The sequence below is a fragment of the Prinia subflava genome, chromosome 8 (assembly GCF_021018805.1).
Source record: "Prinia subflava isolate CZ2003 ecotype Zambia chromosome 8, Cam_Psub_1.2, whole genome shotgun sequence".
Classification (NCBI taxonomy): domain Eukaryota; kingdom Metazoa; phylum Chordata; class Aves; order Passeriformes; family Cisticolidae; genus Prinia; species Prinia subflava.
This window is the reverse complement of record NC_086254.1, coordinates 11,978,058-11,995,600: the sequence shown is the minus strand read 5'-3', so window position 1 is coordinate 11,995,600 and position 17,543 is coordinate 11,978,058. Positions and strand designations below refer to the sequence as shown.

Below are 17,543 nucleotides of genomic sequence, written 5' to 3'. Positions count from 1 at the left end.
ATGAATACATAGTGCACTATGTGACATCAGTGTTATGTAAAGAAACTGTTACATTAAAATATGATTAAAGAAAAATCTTACTTGTAAAATTTATATTGAAATTAGTATATAAAGGTACCTGCACTCTGGTGTCTGTTTCCACTACTGGGTTACAGTGAGGGGACAGCAACAGCAAGTTCCAGGTGGGTGTTGGTAGGTTCCTGTCTCAACAGATCCCCATTCTGTTGTCTATATATCTGAACACAGATAGAATTTGGCAACTAATAGGGCTCTGAATGGTTGGTTCCAGCAGGGAGGTGTTACAGTAAGAGAGGAAAACCATATTTCTGATGAGGAGATTGAGTGGGATTCCTGCCTGCATTGCAACCTGCTCAGAGTTCTGCCTTCCCTGGAGGTCTCACAAGTTTACGGATGAGAATATTAAGTAGTTGCAGCATCCTGTCTGCCTCCAGGGCTGTGGAGGACACTGTGCTTTGCCACAGAAAATTACTTTGGTTGCTTTGAATAGAAATGACTTGAATTGGAAATGCCCTAGTTGCCTCATGGAGGAAGCTGACTGTTGGAGAGTGCTCTGGAAAATGCAATGTATTGACTGTCTTGGAGAGAAGCAGTCGGCTTTGAGATGATGTATGTTTTTGAGAGAAGTGCTTCCCTGTTGAGAATTTACTCCTTTTCTTGTTTTATTTTTCTCCTGTGAGGGATGCAATGAGCTCAGTAAAACTGGACAAAAATCCCAGCCACCTTTTAGTTGTTCTTCCAGTGTTGGTGCCTCCTGTCCAATGCTGTAGCTCAGCATTTTGAGCACAGCTCTTTGTAATGGGTCTCCAGAGAACATTTGTACTTTGTAGTGAGCTGTGGTTTTATACTGAGAGTGGTTGAACAGTTTGCCCTAGGAGACAGTGAAATTCCTGTCCTTGGAGATGCTGAACCTGGCTGGAATTGATAGGAAAAGGATTAATCTAATTTCTACTGTGCCTGTGTAGTTTTAGCAGGAAACAGAGTATGCAGGATCTGCTTTCCCAGCAAGGATGGTTGGAAGATAAGGGGAAGACATCTGGCTTAGGAATGCAGCCAGAGCCAAAACCACGACTTAACCTGGGAAACTGGGGAGAGCTTTATGGTAATGAGCAAAATATGCATGTGGTGACTGTATATAGGTAACACACTTGTAGATCCCGTGCACTCAGGGTGGGGTTATCTACCCTGTGCCACCAGACCTGTGATGAATAATGACCTTCTGAACGCTACATTGGTGTTAAGGAGTTTTATTTGGCCATTTTTTGGTGAGTTTCAGTGACAGAATAAGCCTAAGCAACCTGCTCCAGGTGCCCTGCTTTGAGCAGCAGGGTTTATTAGTGGATTTCCAGAGGTCCCTGCCAGCCTCAGTAGTTCTCCAGTTCTCTTCAGCTGTAGCCCAGGGCAGTTTAGCTCAGGCAGCTCCTCATTTCCCCGAAGCAGTCACCCAGATCTCCACACTAAACCTTCTGAGCCACACCAAGGAATGAAATTCTATATTTGTTTGCATTTAGGGGAATTATTAAAAAATTAACACATCTGCTCTTTGTCTCAGCCAGGACTTCATTGTGTCCTGGTCTTAGTAAAATCTTTTTCATTCTTAACGTTCTTAATTTAATTGGACATTTTCATCATTGTTCTTCCCCCTAAAATTTATGCCAGGATCAAAATGCATCAGAATAAACAGTGTAAATAATATTGACATCCATAATTAAGAGACAGAATAAATACCTTTAGTTCAGTCCTGTAAAGATAGCTCAGGAACAATAAAAATGATAAATGATAAAGATGATTAATGTATTTATGTAAAGTGTTGCTGGTGAAACTAAATTTTATTAACCAGTTTGTTCATTATTCTCTTACTGTACCATTTAGAGCAGCATTAATTAGTTGTGTGCATTTCATAGAATCACAAATTGGTTTGGGTTGGAAGGGACCTTAAAGCTCATCTTGTCCCATCCCTGCCATAGGCAGGAACATCTTCCACTATTCCTGGGTGCTCCAAGCCCTGTGCAGCCTGGGCTGGAACACTTTCAGGGATGGGGCACGCCCAGTGTTTCTGTGGGCTTGGGATGTCCCAGTGAAAGTTAAGATGAAGAAAATGTTCTGTCTCTGTTCCATTCCTGCTGCTGTGGGAGGTGTCCTGCTGGATGTCTGTGCCCAGTGCTTGTTTGTCAGGACACTTTGGCCAGCTGCTGCTCCCAGTGACAGACTTGCTGGTGAGGAAAGAGCTGAAGATTTTGTGGTCCCACAACCTGGCACGGATCAGAATAGAGCAGTTGTGGGTCAGGCCATGCTTTGAGGAAGATGCTGTGGACACAAGAGTCACCAGTTGACTTGCAGAGACAAGCTTTTCATCTCTGCCTCATCACAAACTTGCAAGAACTTCAGCACTTCTTACAAAGCTTCCTTCCCTCAATCGCTCATGCAGGCACATCTGTACATGTATGCACAATGCTTACACATTGAGACATGGAATAATGAAAGTTGGAAAAGACCTCCAACATCATCAAGTCTGTCCCACAACCCGTTGTATTTTTCTTCCCACCTTTAGTGTTAGCTGCAGGTTTTTTTAGTGAGTCTGTCTTCCTTGAAGGATGCTGAACTAAAGGAGTTGTGATTACTCAGGCAGTGGTTAAGCTCAGGAATCTGAGTTTGGGTTGAGTCTTGTTTGTTTTGGTAGTGAGCAAGACATGATGAATGGATAAGCAGCTTCCACTCAGCCCACAGTCTGTGTAAATTAAAGTTGTGATCTCTGCTCCACAGAGGTTGAATAATTAACCTTATATTTTGATTACATTTCATCTCATTTCATCATAATCCCTGTAAGTCCAGGATTAAGCCTTTAGTATCTAATTTGTAATTATTAATTTTGTGCAGATATTTCTCCAACCCTTTGTTTAATGTTCTTTTAATCTTTTCGAGTTCCTGTGGTACTTGTGGTTCACATCAGGAACTGGTCTTAGTGCTGTGTGCCACTGGATTCCTGAGCGAATTCAATGACAGAGGCTCTCTGTTTCATCCAGAGGGAATGATGCCACAGCATGGGGTTGTGTCTGGAGGACAGATAAGGCATCTGGGGCAGGGGTTTCTTTGGAGTTTAAGATTTGTTTACTTAGAGAATAATCTCCAGGTGCTGAACTGTGATGAAATTGAGGGGTTTAACTCCTGAAGCATGAGGAGACTGCCTAGGGCCCCTGGAAGTCCTGTGCTTTTGCAGCTCACCAGAGCTTTGTAGTAGAACAACATTCTTTCAAATCTCAATTATTGCCAGTTCAGTTGATTCTGCTTTCAGACTTGTTCAGAGTTGGAGCCAGTTCCTGTAATGGGCATAACTCTACCAGTATCAGCCCATGAGTTCTGCTCTGAGTGCCCAAAGGGGAGCCATTTCTGCTAGTTCTTTGATCCAAGGGAAAATGCAGGAAGACTGTTTAACCCTGTCAGTGATATAGTTCCTCAGACAGCTCCTGTAGACATGCTTGGATTCACTCCAGTGAAATTGTTTAATTGTTTTCAATTTTTAGACCAATTTGTAATTTGGATGCAAGCTGTGTGTATTGAGTAGAAACCATTTCATCCAGAGTAGTATTTCATAAGAGTTCTGGAAAAATATGGGAGTGAAACCCCAATTGCTTCTGTTCTTCCTTGCATGGTTGTTTGACCCAACACCTGATTTATTTCAGGCTTAGAGGTTGTGTCACTTGAGTTCTCAGCAAGATTTGTGTTGGCCACAGCAGATCATTTCCGTCTGTAATGGAGACAGCAGAAAAATTGCTTGTCAGAAGGACATAGTCAGTGTAGCTGAACTCGTGCTCTTTGTGGAAGTTTAAAAAACAATAAAAAGCTGCCAAGCTCAAGTGCAATGGCAACACAAACTGGTATTAAAACTAATGTTCCTGCTTATTGGCATCCCACCTGTAGTGCTGTATGTAACTGTCCTCAGAGTACGGGGAAATGAATTCAGGAAAACCCACACAAAGCTATGTTAGGGGAGGTTTAGGTTGGATATTAGGGAAAGGTTCTTCCCCCCGAGGGTGCTGGGGCACTGCCCAGGCTCCCCAGGGAATGGTCCCAGCCCCAAGGCTGCCAGAGCTCCAGGAGCGTTTGGACAACGCTCTCAGGGATGCTCAGGGTGGGATTGTTGGGGTGTCTGTGCAGGAACAGGAGCTGGACTGATGATCCTGTGGGTCCTTCCAGCTCAGGAGTTTCTGTGATTCTATGAAAAGAATTTATAGGACTTGCATAGACCTAAAAAGAAATTGCTTTCATTTAGGAGTGTAATTTCTGAGATTACATCCTCCAGTGGGTTAAACCAATCCCAGCATCTGTTAAATGAAGGAGGCTGTCTGTCTAATGGCAGAGGGAGCAAGAGGTCATTAACAGAAATGAGAACCTTATAAAGTGAAAAAAAGTTATGATTGAAAAGACACTATTGTTGGTACTTTATGCCCCAAGATGTTGGAGTATTACGTTAGCATGGCTTGAAAGACCCATCCACAAATAACACTGGCTACAGACTCTTTGGGAGGGTTGAAAAAGCAGTGTGGAGGAGACAGCATAAAAATAATTACAACAGAAATGAGGACACTAGCTGTAAGTATGCTAAGACTGAGATAATTCAAATTACAATATTAAAGGAATTTTAAAACCGCTTTCTCTGAAACATCCTGGATTTTAGTTTGCCTTAGTGTTTGCCCTAGTAGGACATTTGTTTAAACATCCATAATAAGTATAACTTCCTAAAGGTCATCTTAAAGTGGTGTGGCCACAAAAGTCTGTCCTGGCAGGACACAGGGCTGTGTGTCAGCTGCTCCAGGGCCTGCTCATGCAGGCTGTTACCCTGAGCTGAGTGAGAGATCTGGGGTCCCTCTTGCGCAGAGTGAGCACAGAGATTCATCAGATTGGCTGAGTATTATTTCCTACAGGGTTTTTTGAAATTACTTTTTTTAATCTTTTAGAGGACTTTTTTGGTTTTACTGTTTTGTTTGGATTGGGTTTTTTAAATAAACCTGTAACATTTTTGTGAGTCAAAGCAGGAAGAGAGGACAATCTGTTTGAAGATAAGTGTACCCTAAGAGCAGAGGTACCTGCTATTTTAAATTACTTTGTCTGTAACAAGCGTTTAGATTTGTTGTTTTCTTGCATTTAACACCATTTGCTCTTCTACAACTGATTGCAGTCCTTGATGTGGTGTCACCTGGGCTCATGGGCAGAGTCTGAGCCTCTGTAGCAGGCAGGGGCAGAGCTATACTGACTGCTGGAACCAACATCAGGCAATTCTGAGCTCAGTGGTTTGAGTAGGGACTCAGAACTGGTGATCTGTTGAGATGAAAACTTAACAGATATTACAGTAAATTCATCCTACCAGACCATTACTCACTTGGAAAGAAGCTACAGAACTGAAGGTGTCTGTCAGAACAAGTAAGTGTATCAAGCATAGGAACATTTTTATACAAAGCCAAAAGAAATATCAGATGTGTCACCTCATCATCAGATCACATGGGTTGGTATGTCTTGTTCACCTTGTGGTACTTCTAACTGCTTTTTCAGTTTGGCTGTAGTACCAGGCTTCCCAAACTTGGATTTTTTGGGGGCTGGTTTCAGTGGGTTGGTGCAGCTCAGGGGTGTCCCACTATGCTCTGGGAGCCCCTGGGCTGCAGAGCAGCAGCAAGGGAGGAATGGAGTGTTGCTTGCTCTGGGGACAGGAGAGTCCAGGAGCTCAGGTGTCCAAGGCAATGAGCGCTGAGCATCAGAGAGCCTGGGGGATATGGGCACTGAGTGGTTCTCGTGTGCGTGTGTGTGTGTGTGTGTGTGTGTGCGTGCATGTGCTGCCCCTCTGCTCCCCTGCCTCCCCATGCACCTCCTTGAGCCATCCCTCCTCTAGAAAGGCTGCAGCAGCTCCTTGATGCAGGGCAAGAAAGAGTCAGAGGGGAAGCGTTTGGCACTTACTGCAGCATTCACTGCCCAGACATCCCTTCCCTGTTTCCTCCAGGTCAGCAGAGAATCAGGATCTGCCACCGCCCTGCTCTTGGCAGAGAGCAGCTCGTGTACCGCTTTTAAGGGGTTTGCAAATCACCAGTGGTACACCTCAATTTGGGAACCCCTGGTATAGTATCATTATATTTCTATGATCACATGACCTCATATTTTTAAATAATAAGTAAGCACAAGGGTTCAAAGTGAGTTTTTGACCTTAACTTTCACATTTCTGGCCTTTGAGTGCTTAGCTGTGCAATCCTACTATTGCACTAAAATATTGAAAAGCTTTGATTTTTCTGGAGTGTAGGTGAGAAATAGAATTAAAGGGAATTAGAAATGTGGGTTATAGGGAAAAGAAATTAATACAAAGCAAGATATAAGAAGATATTTGCTTATGGTTGTGCATGAATCCTGCTCAGGTAGTGCGAAGGAGACAGGATTCAGGAAGAGTGGGTAGGTGATTTTAAAAAATCTAGTTCAGTAAAGTCAGATCTAAGTTTTCCTGAAAAAATTAATAAAACTATCCATACACACTGGAATAATAAAACTGCACTGAGCCTGCTCACATTGGGAATACTTGCCTGCACCTGCTGCCTTTGGGTGGAAGGGAAGTAGGTTTTGTTCTGTTTCAGAAAAGAAACAATATGTACAATCTCTACTCCTAAGAACCCAGCACACTCATCCCCTGCCCTAGCAAACCCAAAGAAACTCTTTGACTTAAGAGTTTCCCAACATGTTCTTTTAGAGGCAAGAAAAGGACCATGAGGTGAAAAAATCTCCTGTGAAATAAGTTGGCGATGCCTGGGAATGTCTGGGGCCTCTGGGGAGGTGCTGCCTGGGCCCCTAACTCGAGCAGTTCTGCAGCAATGCCCTGGATCTACTCTGAGCAGCCTGGCTGAATTCAGAGATCCATCCAGGTCACCTGGGGAGATGATGATGTAATTTTGCCTTGCCTGTTCCTTTCCTGTTTCTAAGGATAGTTCCCTGTTGATAAAGCAGTTGGAATACTTAACTTTTTTTTTTTTCCTGGCAGCTGTCAATTTGATTGTCAATTTGAATGGGGAAACATTTATGTGGCGGTTTTGATGTGCCATGTATAAAGTATTCATTCTCAGTTGCTTCCCATTCAAGTTAATCTGCTTAATTGAATTGAACTTTTACATGAAATATTGTGCTTTTTATTTGCTAGGTTCTCTCCTATGGGTGTAGATCACATGAGTGGGCTTTCTGGTGTAAATGTTCCAGGAAACGCATCTTCTGGCTGGTGTATCTTCATCTACAACCTTGGTCAAGATGCTGATGAGGGAATCCTCTGGCAGATGTTTGGCCCCTTTGGTGCGGTTACCAATGTGAAAGTTATTCGAGATTTCAACACCAACAAGTGCAAAGGTTTTGGTTTTGTGACCATGACAAACTATGAAGAAGCTGCAATGGCCATAGCAAGTCTTAATGGCTACCGCCTGGGGGACAAAATCTTACAGGTTTCCTTCAAAACCAACAAGTCCCACAAATAACTTGCTCGTGCTTTTTGTATGGAATAGATAATGGAGTGACAGAAGTTGAAACATTTTTGTTAGTGTAAAACTCATTTTGCGCCAATTTTCACAAGTGTTTGTCTTAGTCTAAATGAGAAGTGAAAAGGTTTTATATTCTGGGATGCAACTGACATGTTCAAATGTTTGAAATCCCACAATGTTAGACCAATTTTAAGTTCCTTTAAGTTATTTCATTTAAAACATGTTAAAAATCCCCTGAAATCTTAAGTAGAATGCATTAACTAGACCCTCTGGATGGTGGTAAAATTGAAGCATGCTTTCACTTATGAGACTAACATTTGTTTCATTGAATGTTGTCTGCAAAAACTGGAATTTTCTGAAAAATATCAGACTGAATTAACTGATTTTCTTTGGTTTGATGTTCTTCTTCCTACCCATCCCCCTAGCCTTTTGTTCCCCCCCCCCCGTTTCAGTAGTATGGAAGAAAAGTTGAGAAATACTAATGTTTTAGTTGACAGTAACTTGTTTGATCAATTAATATTCATTACTCTGTCTAGTTGAGGATCAAGCTTTTTAAAGTGAAGGTCTTGTAAGTAGTAGCATGCCAGCCTAACTTTAACACCATTGAGGAGGTAAGTTGCACACTGAGCAGTGGCCAAGCTGTCCAATTCACAGGTTTTAGAAACGTGACTTTTAAAGCCCACTTTGAGAGGAATGGACCAAAGAGTTTCAAAGAAACTCCGGGAAGATTTCAGAGTCAAAATGAAACTCCAAAAAAGCGAGTGTGAATATATGTTGCTACTTTATCAGGCTGAATCTCTTCTGTCCAAATATTTAATGCATGGTGCACTACTTACTGGTACATTATAATGCAGCAAGATACTTACTCATTTTCCAAGATCATTGTAGTTGGACTTCCTTTGGCAGTTCTATTTTGTAAAGAAAAACCAGTTATAAACATTTGAGCATTGTATTTCTCGCATCCCTTCTAATGAGTGCTAGTTTTTCTATTTTAATAGGATTTTGTTTTGACAACTAGCTTTACTTATTGAACACTCAGCAGAAAAGTACTTACAACTTGCAAGTTAGATATTAACCAAAAAACCCCTTTGATTTGTAGATTTAAAGATTAATCCCCCAGGTTTTCTGCAGACTGCCTTGAAACTTTGAGTTGTTCTGTTTCTGTTAATTTTCTTTTGCTTTTTTGTGTTTTTTGTTTGTTTTTACTTTTGCATTTAAGAACATTAAATTTGATTTTGTTTTGCTCAAATTTTGTTTTGTTTTTTATTTTCTGTTCTTTTTTTTGCTAAGTATTGCACAAAATGTCCAGCTTTCAGAGTGTTGTTTTAAGGAACTGTAGCTCCTCTTTGAGAGAATTTTAATTTACTGCTTTGACAGATGAGTAGAAAAAAAAGTTTTGAAACAAGCACCACAATAAATCTGTCACATGGAAATGATGTGTCACAGACTGATGTAACCCTCAGGTGTGCTTGGGTAGGAAACTGGGACGCCTGACCCTGCCTGTGCAGGTGTGTGAGCTGCTGTGCACAACTAGAGACTTGGCTCTGGTGTTTATGTAGCTAGAGCAGGTGTGGAAATGAGGTCTGTGGCAGTTTAATGCAATGTCTCCTTGTTTTGCCTGAATCTTTACCAGCCCCAGAGTTCATTTCCAAACTCCTGAGGCCAGTCCATGCTGTGCCTGCTCATCTCGCTCCATCCCCAGCTGACCTTGCCTTGTGCTTGCCGCCGTTTGTCCTCTCCTTGCCATGGGATCTGCACAGCCCGAGGGCTCCCGCGGCCTCCACGCGTGGCTGGGCTGCTGCCCAGTTCCAGGGAGGACCAGTGGGAGCTGCTGATGTTCCTGGACCTGCCCAGGACACACCTAAATCCTACAGATAGGCCTTGGCCCAGCGAGCAGCCTCCTGCTGAGTTTGAGCTTGTGTGCAGTGAATGCAGGTGGGATTTTTCCTGTTAAAACATCCAGCCTTGCCCCTCCTGCCAGTCTGTTCCCTCCCCTATCTCTTGAGAAGCTCAGTGGTTGGTGAAATGGTGACTGTGACACAGCAGCCAGCCTACTCCCACCTGCCAAAGCTGCTGTGGGCTGTCAGAGATTTCCTTCCACCAATCAATCACCATCCACTTACCACATCAATGATATTTTCTTTTCTGCGTACAAGGAGAGCTTGGGAAGCATTCTGGGGATTCTCCCAAGTTAAAGCTGTGTAGTACAGAGAAGTTCTCGTACTGTGTCCCATCATTGTTGAACCCTGCACTGTCCTGTTCTGCAGGAGTGGGCTGTAGTGATTCCCAGTTCCTGTCATTCTCTCTTGCTTTATTCCATTCAAGCTAAATCTGCTGCTAAACTAATTGGGAGTTGTTGTTTATCACAATATTATGTGGGGGCTCAGACTTCCAGTGAGTGACCCTTAAACAAGACTTGGTATCAGTACTGGTTCCAAGCACACTGCGGCCGTGGCAGCAGCACGTTACTGTGCTGCCACTTCTGAAAAAACCCTCTTCTCTTGGATGCTTTCTGGCATCGCTGTTCCTTACTTTTTTCACTGCTTCCCTATTTTTCTATCTCTCATTCTTTGCTAAATGAGACGAAAGTGCAGGATATGGTTTTATACCACTACTACAAAAATCTCTTCTAGGAAAGGTCTGATTCCAGCATTCTTTGATTGTTGCTCTGATAATAATTTTCAGGCAATTGATGTTAGCAGAGCACTGCTGCTGGAGTCAGGGAAAGAGGAAAAACTGCTAATATGCAGAGCTGATACCAGAAGTAGTGTATGATCCGTGCTATTCCTACAGTCAATAATACCTTGGTATAAATAGCTGAAGTCCAGAAAAAATTGTGTATGTATTCTTGATGCTTTTGGTCTTAAACAACAGCTTGTGCATCCTACTAGTAAAGACCAAAATTAAACTTCTGGAGGTGGAAACTAAATTCTAATAAGACATCTGCCAGCAGTTTTTCTGCCCAAAAGGTAGGAGCAACGGTTTCCTCTTTTGCTTTGAAGTTCTCACTTGAACAGACCTGTTTCAAGAGAAGTTTTGGCCTCTTAATTCTCAAAGAGTGCTCTGCATTTTTATGCATCAGTTTGATGGAATCCAGGTGTTTCTGTCAGGTGATGCTTCTATTAGTGCTTACAGAATCTTGTAGAATGAAAGGGCTGTCTCAAAGCAGAGGTCTCACATTGCTCATGAGATGCAGTGGTCTCACTGAGGTAGAGGGTTCTGGAAAGTTTTCATTGCTGGATTAGGATGTGATGATTGGATTTTGGAGACCTGGATTTATTGGTCTGTACTAGAGATGTGCTACAGGAACAGCTGAGATGAGAGAGTTTTGGGATCCTTTAGAGTAGATTAAGAATCTCTTGGGACAGCCCCAGGTGTAGCTTCTGAAGGACCAGGTGTAATTCTTGCTGAAAACAGCAGCTGTCCATGCTGCTGTCACAGGGTCTCATGGATGGATGCTAAGGGGAGTTACCACATTTGCTTCCCAGGTGTCCACGTGAATGGAATTCACCCTGTGCAGAATGCTGGCCACAAGCCTCATCACCTATAAACCTCCTGTTAATCATTAGCAGATAGGGAAATCCCACATAAATATGGAAGAGGTATCTCTGATGTTGCTGTATGTGCTTGGTATGAGCTGGCAAAGGCACGTGCAGATCCTTCAGGTGAGGGGATGACAACACCAGAAATCCAGACATGAGCAGAATCAGAGCAGCTCAGTATGTTCAGTTCTTGGTGATTCCTTGATGGTGTCTGTGCACTGAAATGTTGGATTTATTTTATTTTATTCTTCAGGCTGCATTATCATAAAATTTGTTTTACTTCAGCTGCTCCACTCTCCTGTCAGAGACTGGCCAGTGCAATAACTGTTGCCTCCTGAGCTCTCCTGTGCCAATCCCTGCCTCTGTTCTAGCTCTGGGACTGGGAAAGGCTTGAGGATCCAGCTCTTAGGGTGAGGGGAGAAGTCACCATCGCCACAGTGGTATGTGTGGCTGCACAACTTTTCCTTCCCGTTGCTTGGATGTGTTTTTGTACATCTCTATCCATGTGAGCATGAAAACCACTGAAAATCCAGAGACAAGTCACTGGAGGAGGATAAACTGTCACCACAGTGAACACTGGTTGGGCAGTGTGTGGTCACTTGCCCTTGTCCAGATGACCAAAGGGTGTTTGCGTGGAGAGGACACTTATTTTTGTAGGGGGATTGAACATTGTAGTAATCTTATTTATACAAAGCAGTTAAATTTTTTTTAAGTTTTTTTTAAAAAATGGTGTAATTTATAGAAAGAATATGCAGCAGTCAAAACCAAAACAAACTAACTGTAAAGGTGATCTATTATTTTGAGGATGAGTTTGGGAAATGAATAGTCCTTAAGGTTCTTCTACATTTGTTACACTTCTGTGTTGCTTTAATGTTCTGGGTAGAGGTCAATAAAATGGAAATTCTTCAAATATTTCAGGAGAGATTTTTTTTTAGTGCATTTTAAACGGCAATAACTCAAGTTCCTTTTTGGATAGTTTATTGTTACATATACGCTTTAAAACCCCCAGACTTGGAGAATGTCCCCACGTTTACTTTTCTAACACAATATACAGGTCATTTGATAAAGTAAACAGTTTATTCAAAGTAGCTCCTCTGATAACTCTGCCTGCAGAAGGTTAGAGTTTGTGGGTGGTTTTGAACACACGGCTCTTGTGAGCTGCTGGTAGCCTGGTTCAGTCACATAAGCACGGAGCAGTTTGTCTGGATGCTGCCTCTGTCAGAAGGTCACCATGTTTTTTACTGTCCTTTATAACTTCTGAAGAAGAAATGTGTCCTGTATAACTCTGTCAGTGAAGCACCTTATTGTTGCATTTCTACGTTTAGGTATCTACAAATAGCTTTAGAGGGAAGGGACAAAATTCATATTTAGCATAAGAAAACAGCAACCCCTTGAGCTCCCTGAGTGGAGCTGCACTTGTGTTTTGGCTTTTTTTCATTTTGTTTTTATTTTCCAAGAGCTGAATTTGTCACCTGAGGTATTTTAATCTCTATTTGGAAGCAGCAGAGTCTTTTTGTGCCTTTGGCAAGTTCCTCTAATGTAGCTCTGCATTTCTCAAGGTTGGCTACTCAGCACAGTAGAATGGATAAAACCAGAGCTCAAGAGGCCAGTGGTTATTTTCTCGGATTATTACATTTAGTATTACTGGGTTTCCCCTTACTAATATAAAAAATAAAAAATGCAGAGTTCATAAAAAAGGGTCTTAATTCCCTTCCTCTTGCTTGGAAGAGGTGCTACCTCCATGACAACCAGTGGATTGAAAATCACTGTTAATTTCTAAGCATCCACTCGTAGGTTGATCAGGTACGGCATCATTTTTGTGTTTGCTGTTTGTAGTCGTCTCACACAGTCCAACAAAACCAAACTCAAAGTGTTGCTTTCTCATACTGCATGATTTAAAACCAATCAAAGTCTTTGTGATCTCAAAAGCATAACCCACCACGCCATGAGTGGGTTTGACACTTAACTCTGGTGATTCCTTCTAGATCACACTTGATAAAAAAGCAACAAAGGTTTAGAAATATTTTTCTGTTGAGTGAAGTTTTCAGCACTGAAATTCTCTTCTGTTGCAAATGATGGGAAAACAGTCATGGTAGAACTGCCACCTGAAACCTTGGAAAATTGTTTCTGTGTTCACATTTTAGAATCTCAATATTCTACTGTTCCTTATTTCTAAACATTTTTGAGCAAGTTTTTAGTGGTATGGCTGAACTTTTTCACTTGGTCATTGAGAAGAAAATGGCGAGACATTTGAAACATAAGTTGGGATAAGCCTTTATTTGATGAGTAGTTCGAATAATACTGTATTTTTAGGCTTTTTATTGATTTCCTTTCCTTTAACTTATGTAATCTTTTGTTTATAAATTTATCTGTTTGTGGGACAGAAGGTTTTATCTGTTGCTTTCCATACTGTACAGTATATGGTTACACATTTTGTATATTTAGTGTGTTTTTAAGTTATTGATTTGTTTTATATCAAATAATTTATTTTTCAGGTACCATTTTCATTTAAACTTTGTTTCTACATGGGTTTACTTTAAATAAAGTATGACACTGCTTTCCAAATGTCTAAAATGAAGTTGAATCCCATTGTGTTATTTTGAGGTGATTTATGTAAATTTGTTTTAGAAATAACTGCAAAAATGTACCAAGTTCATACTTTGGTTGTGTTTCTACTCAAGTGCTTGGAAATTCTCTGCAATGAGGTTTGAGCAGTTTGAAAAAATGGAATTTTCATATTGAAACAGTTCAAAGATTTGTTGATGAAGCAGCAGCTTTGTAGAATCCTGTGGATGGAGTTATGAACATTGTTTTCTATATGGATTTTCAAAATTAAATGAAACAACTCATAGATATTTTACACTGGTGTTAAGACTTAAGTGACATTATCTGTGTTAATAGTGCAAAGGAGTTTTGTACTTTTGCCATGTTTACCAGCCATATGGCTGGTTTTGTTGAGCACTTGTTTGGAACATACTCTGGATGCTTTTACTTGAGCCCTGGTGAGGAGTGATGTACTTCAAAATAGAATTAGGCTTTTACTTAATTGTTCATATTTTGTCTTTTTCTCCCTGCAGGAATTGGATTATTATTGTGCAGTTTGGAATTTGACATGTTTTCAGAAGAATCTGAACTCTGTTCAGGAATAGGCCAATCAAGGTTCCTCCACTAAAGATTTTGTAACTTGTGGCCTTTTTAGAAAGATGGAATTAAAAGAAGGGGCTAAGTTTCCTTTTTATTTTTCAGGAAAAAAGTTGTTTTTTATCTTACATTTTTCTTCCTGATCAAACCTAACCCAAAGCCCAGCTACACTGTTACTCAGAAGTGTGTAGTGAGACAGGGAGCTCCTCGGGAAGCAGTCTCAGGTTGGCCCATTGAAGATTTAGATTGGATGAAGATTTCTGCTAATTGTGCCAGGGTTGCCAAGCCCTGCTACGAGCTGCCCAGGGCAGTGCTGGAGTCACCATCCCTGGAAGTATTCCAAAAACGTGTGGCTGTGGCACTGGGGGGTCATGGGCTAGTGGTGAACGTGGTGGCTGCTGGGTTGATGGTTGGACTTGATTACCTCAGAGGGCTTTTCCAACCTAACATCTGTAATTCCATAAGAAAGGACCATCAGTGCAGGTCAGGTTCCCTGGTTCCTCGGGTGAGGCTGGGGCAGGACAGACACCCCCAAGTAAAACCCTGGGGGAGGTTCTGTAAGGGACGTTTTTCGGAAATGCTTCTGGAACTGCATACTTTTGGTTGAAGAAACACATAAATAATCCTGCTGGCTCTGCACAGACTGTTTTCCAGTCTTAGTCCTTATTTCACCGACACAAGCTTTTAGTTTTGGTAAGTTGAAGTCTGTCCTGCTGCGCTTCAGCAGGTGCCTCCTGTCCTTTAGTCACAGAAATAATCCCTCAGAGCTCAGCTAGTTGTACCTTTGAGATATTGTCTCTGATTTTTCTCTTAAAGGCTTACTGTGAAAAGTAATGTGAAGTAAGAGATACAAATGAAGCGTTTCATAAATAGTGTATGATGTCATGGAATGTATGGCAATGCTGCCTCAGCTCAGGATCTCTTCCATCTTAGGAGTATTTAGATTTGCAGTTATTTTTCTGTGATGGGAATTTCTCAGTTCAGCACTGTTCACCATATGGAATTATTAGTTGAGCTAAATCGGTAAAGAGCAGAAATGAGAATTTCTGTTCCTACTATTATATCAGTGGATTGTTGGATGGCAGCATCTGGTGTATTCAGGAATGCTTCATCAGGATTTAGACTTTTCCTGGGTTTTCCTTTGCATGGAGCTGGAACACCTTCTCCATTTATGCTCCCACCAGAGTTCATCCCATGTAGTTCACTTTGCTCATGTTCATTTTGAACACTATTGTATTTTCCATATTTTTCTTCTATAAAAAATCATGGGGGAAAAATATATTAAATTTCAGAAGCTTAATAAAAGACACGGCCACGTGAAGTTCTAGCTCTCAGAAAAGGCTCTTTTTAAAAAGGCAAACCAAAAAGCTTAGTGTAGACCCATTAACTCCAGACAGAGACTCTGGTCTTTGCAGAATTCCTGACAGACTCCCTGACTTTTGACTATGCCACCCACCTCCTTGCTCTGCTGTTGTGGTATCCTGCTTCCAAATTTCACCCCCTTCATTTCCAGTACAGTGAAGGCAGGAGTGAGGGGGAGAAAAAAAGGTGATAAACTGATACATCAGAGAAGGATGTCTGAATCTTTTTCTCTATATTTCCTATCCTTAAAAAAAAATGGAAGAATATGACTGTAAGAAATGTCCTGAGTCATTCTAATGGTGCACTTGCTCCAGATTCTGTCCCAGCAATTGCAGTGAGCAGCTATTTAAGGAAAGCCTGGCTGCCACCCCCCCTCCCTTCATTCTCCTTGTGCTTCCCCAGTTTGGCAGAGGAGCCCTGCCTGTTCCCCAAATACCTCCTCTTCTTTGGAGTCCTGATTTTTGAAATTGCCTTTCTTTTCCCTAAACTGTCCTCTGCTTCCATCCTGTACTCACAGCAGGAAGGGGAAGTGGAATGTTTGGGAGTGGTTTTACATGTATATGTTATCTGTGCAGCTGAATGAAGGCGAATAAATCACGATGTTTTGCTCTTTGCACCGTGACACACTTTCTTTTTCGTCCTTTTTTTTAAGTGTTTATGTATAGAAACAGTGATGAGCAAAATGGGACTCTGAATCTAGTTTGTCAGAACATAACTTGTATTAACATCTCATTAGCAAATAATATTTCATTGCAACAAAATGAATTTAAACCAAATTTGACAGAGTTAAAATACAGATTTTCTTTATTTGAATTTTAAGTGTGGTTTATAACATTCTAAAACTTGACCTTTCCAGAGTGGATTGATTTCTCCATGCAGAACTGGAGCTCCATGCTTATAAAAGAGCATATGCTCAAACTAGAGTTTACAAAGAACTGAGTTTAATAAAAATTAGTTTGAGGCTTCCTGTGTTCTCAGAGTAGGAATCAGAGGAGCTGTTAAATCTACTTTAACAAACCTGTTAAACCTACTGTTTGAATGTGTTGGAACAGATTCTGCCCCAAGAGAGCGCTCATAGAGGAGAGCAGAGCAGGAGTGGTTTGGCTTGGGAGCAGAGTTGGGGCAGTGTAAGCAGTGCTGAGCTGCTTCCTGCCAAGGGCTCCAGCTTTGGTGTCACGGGAGGAGGAGGCACTGGCAGGACTCCAGGGCTGTCTTGCAGCCCATAACAGCTGTGGTAAGTAGCTCATGCTTCTCAGTCCTGGCACAGATGGGTTTGGTCTTGGTCTAACCAGACTTGCAGAATTCGTGATGGAACACTTTTGTGACCATGTATCCTCCTTTACCTTTCTGACTTAGCTTGTTCCTTCTCCTTTGCATCTTTCAAGAGACACAGAGTGCATACGTGTTTGTATGTGTGTCTACACACGTGTAATACTGTGTGTTAGAAAACATACATAGATTGTATTTATACATTGTTTAGAGTACCTGTGTACCTGTCAATCATGTGTTACTGTGTCTCTGCTGTATAGCTGCTATATATAGCACATGTGGAATGGCACATCTACACTGTCCCACATCCTGCACAGTGCAGGTAATTCATGCAGAGATGCATGTCCTTAGAAAAACAAGATTATGTGAAGCTTTCTAAGGCGTTGGTCACAACTGTACAGTGATGTGAGGAGTGAGCTCTGGAGGTTTAAGAAAATTAATGTCCATCTTGGAAAGAGTTTAACATCTACATTTTTCTAGCACTAGAAAACTGCCATATGTGTATATTGTGTCTTAATATTTTTCAGCAGTGGTCCTGTACTGTACCATATCACTGCTGCCCAGGGAGCACCTTGCATTCCCTTCTCCCAGTGAGATACAGTGCTGTCACTCCATGGGAGTTAGTGACTTCAGGAATCAATGATCTTGTTTTAAGCCACCTTTATTCTGTATTTTCCCCCTTTCTGTTTTTACTATATTCCATGGGCCTTAATGTTTT

The 17,543-nt window shown here is 41.5% G+C and overlaps 1 protein-coding gene across 2 annotated transcripts in view; it reads left to right on the top strand.

Annotated features, from left to right (window-relative positions):
* The window catches only part of ELAVL1 (ELAV like RNA binding protein 1), a 41,722-nt gene extending 32,962 nt beyond the window's left edge, over window positions 1–8,760 (top strand). Inside the window, exon 6 of one of the 2 annotated variants that reach the window (XM_063403064.1) lies at window positions 7,184–8,760. In XM_063403064.1, coding sequence (XP_063259134.1) covers window positions 7,184–7,508 — 325 coding nt within the window. In that variant the 3' untranslated portion in view covers window positions 7,509–8,760. Of the gene's footprint in view, window positions 1–6,007; window positions 6,162–7,183 lie in introns of those variants that run through there. The other variant, XM_063403065.1, reaches the window with a different exon arrangement.
* Window positions 8,761–17,543: the final 8,783 nt, after the last annotated feature.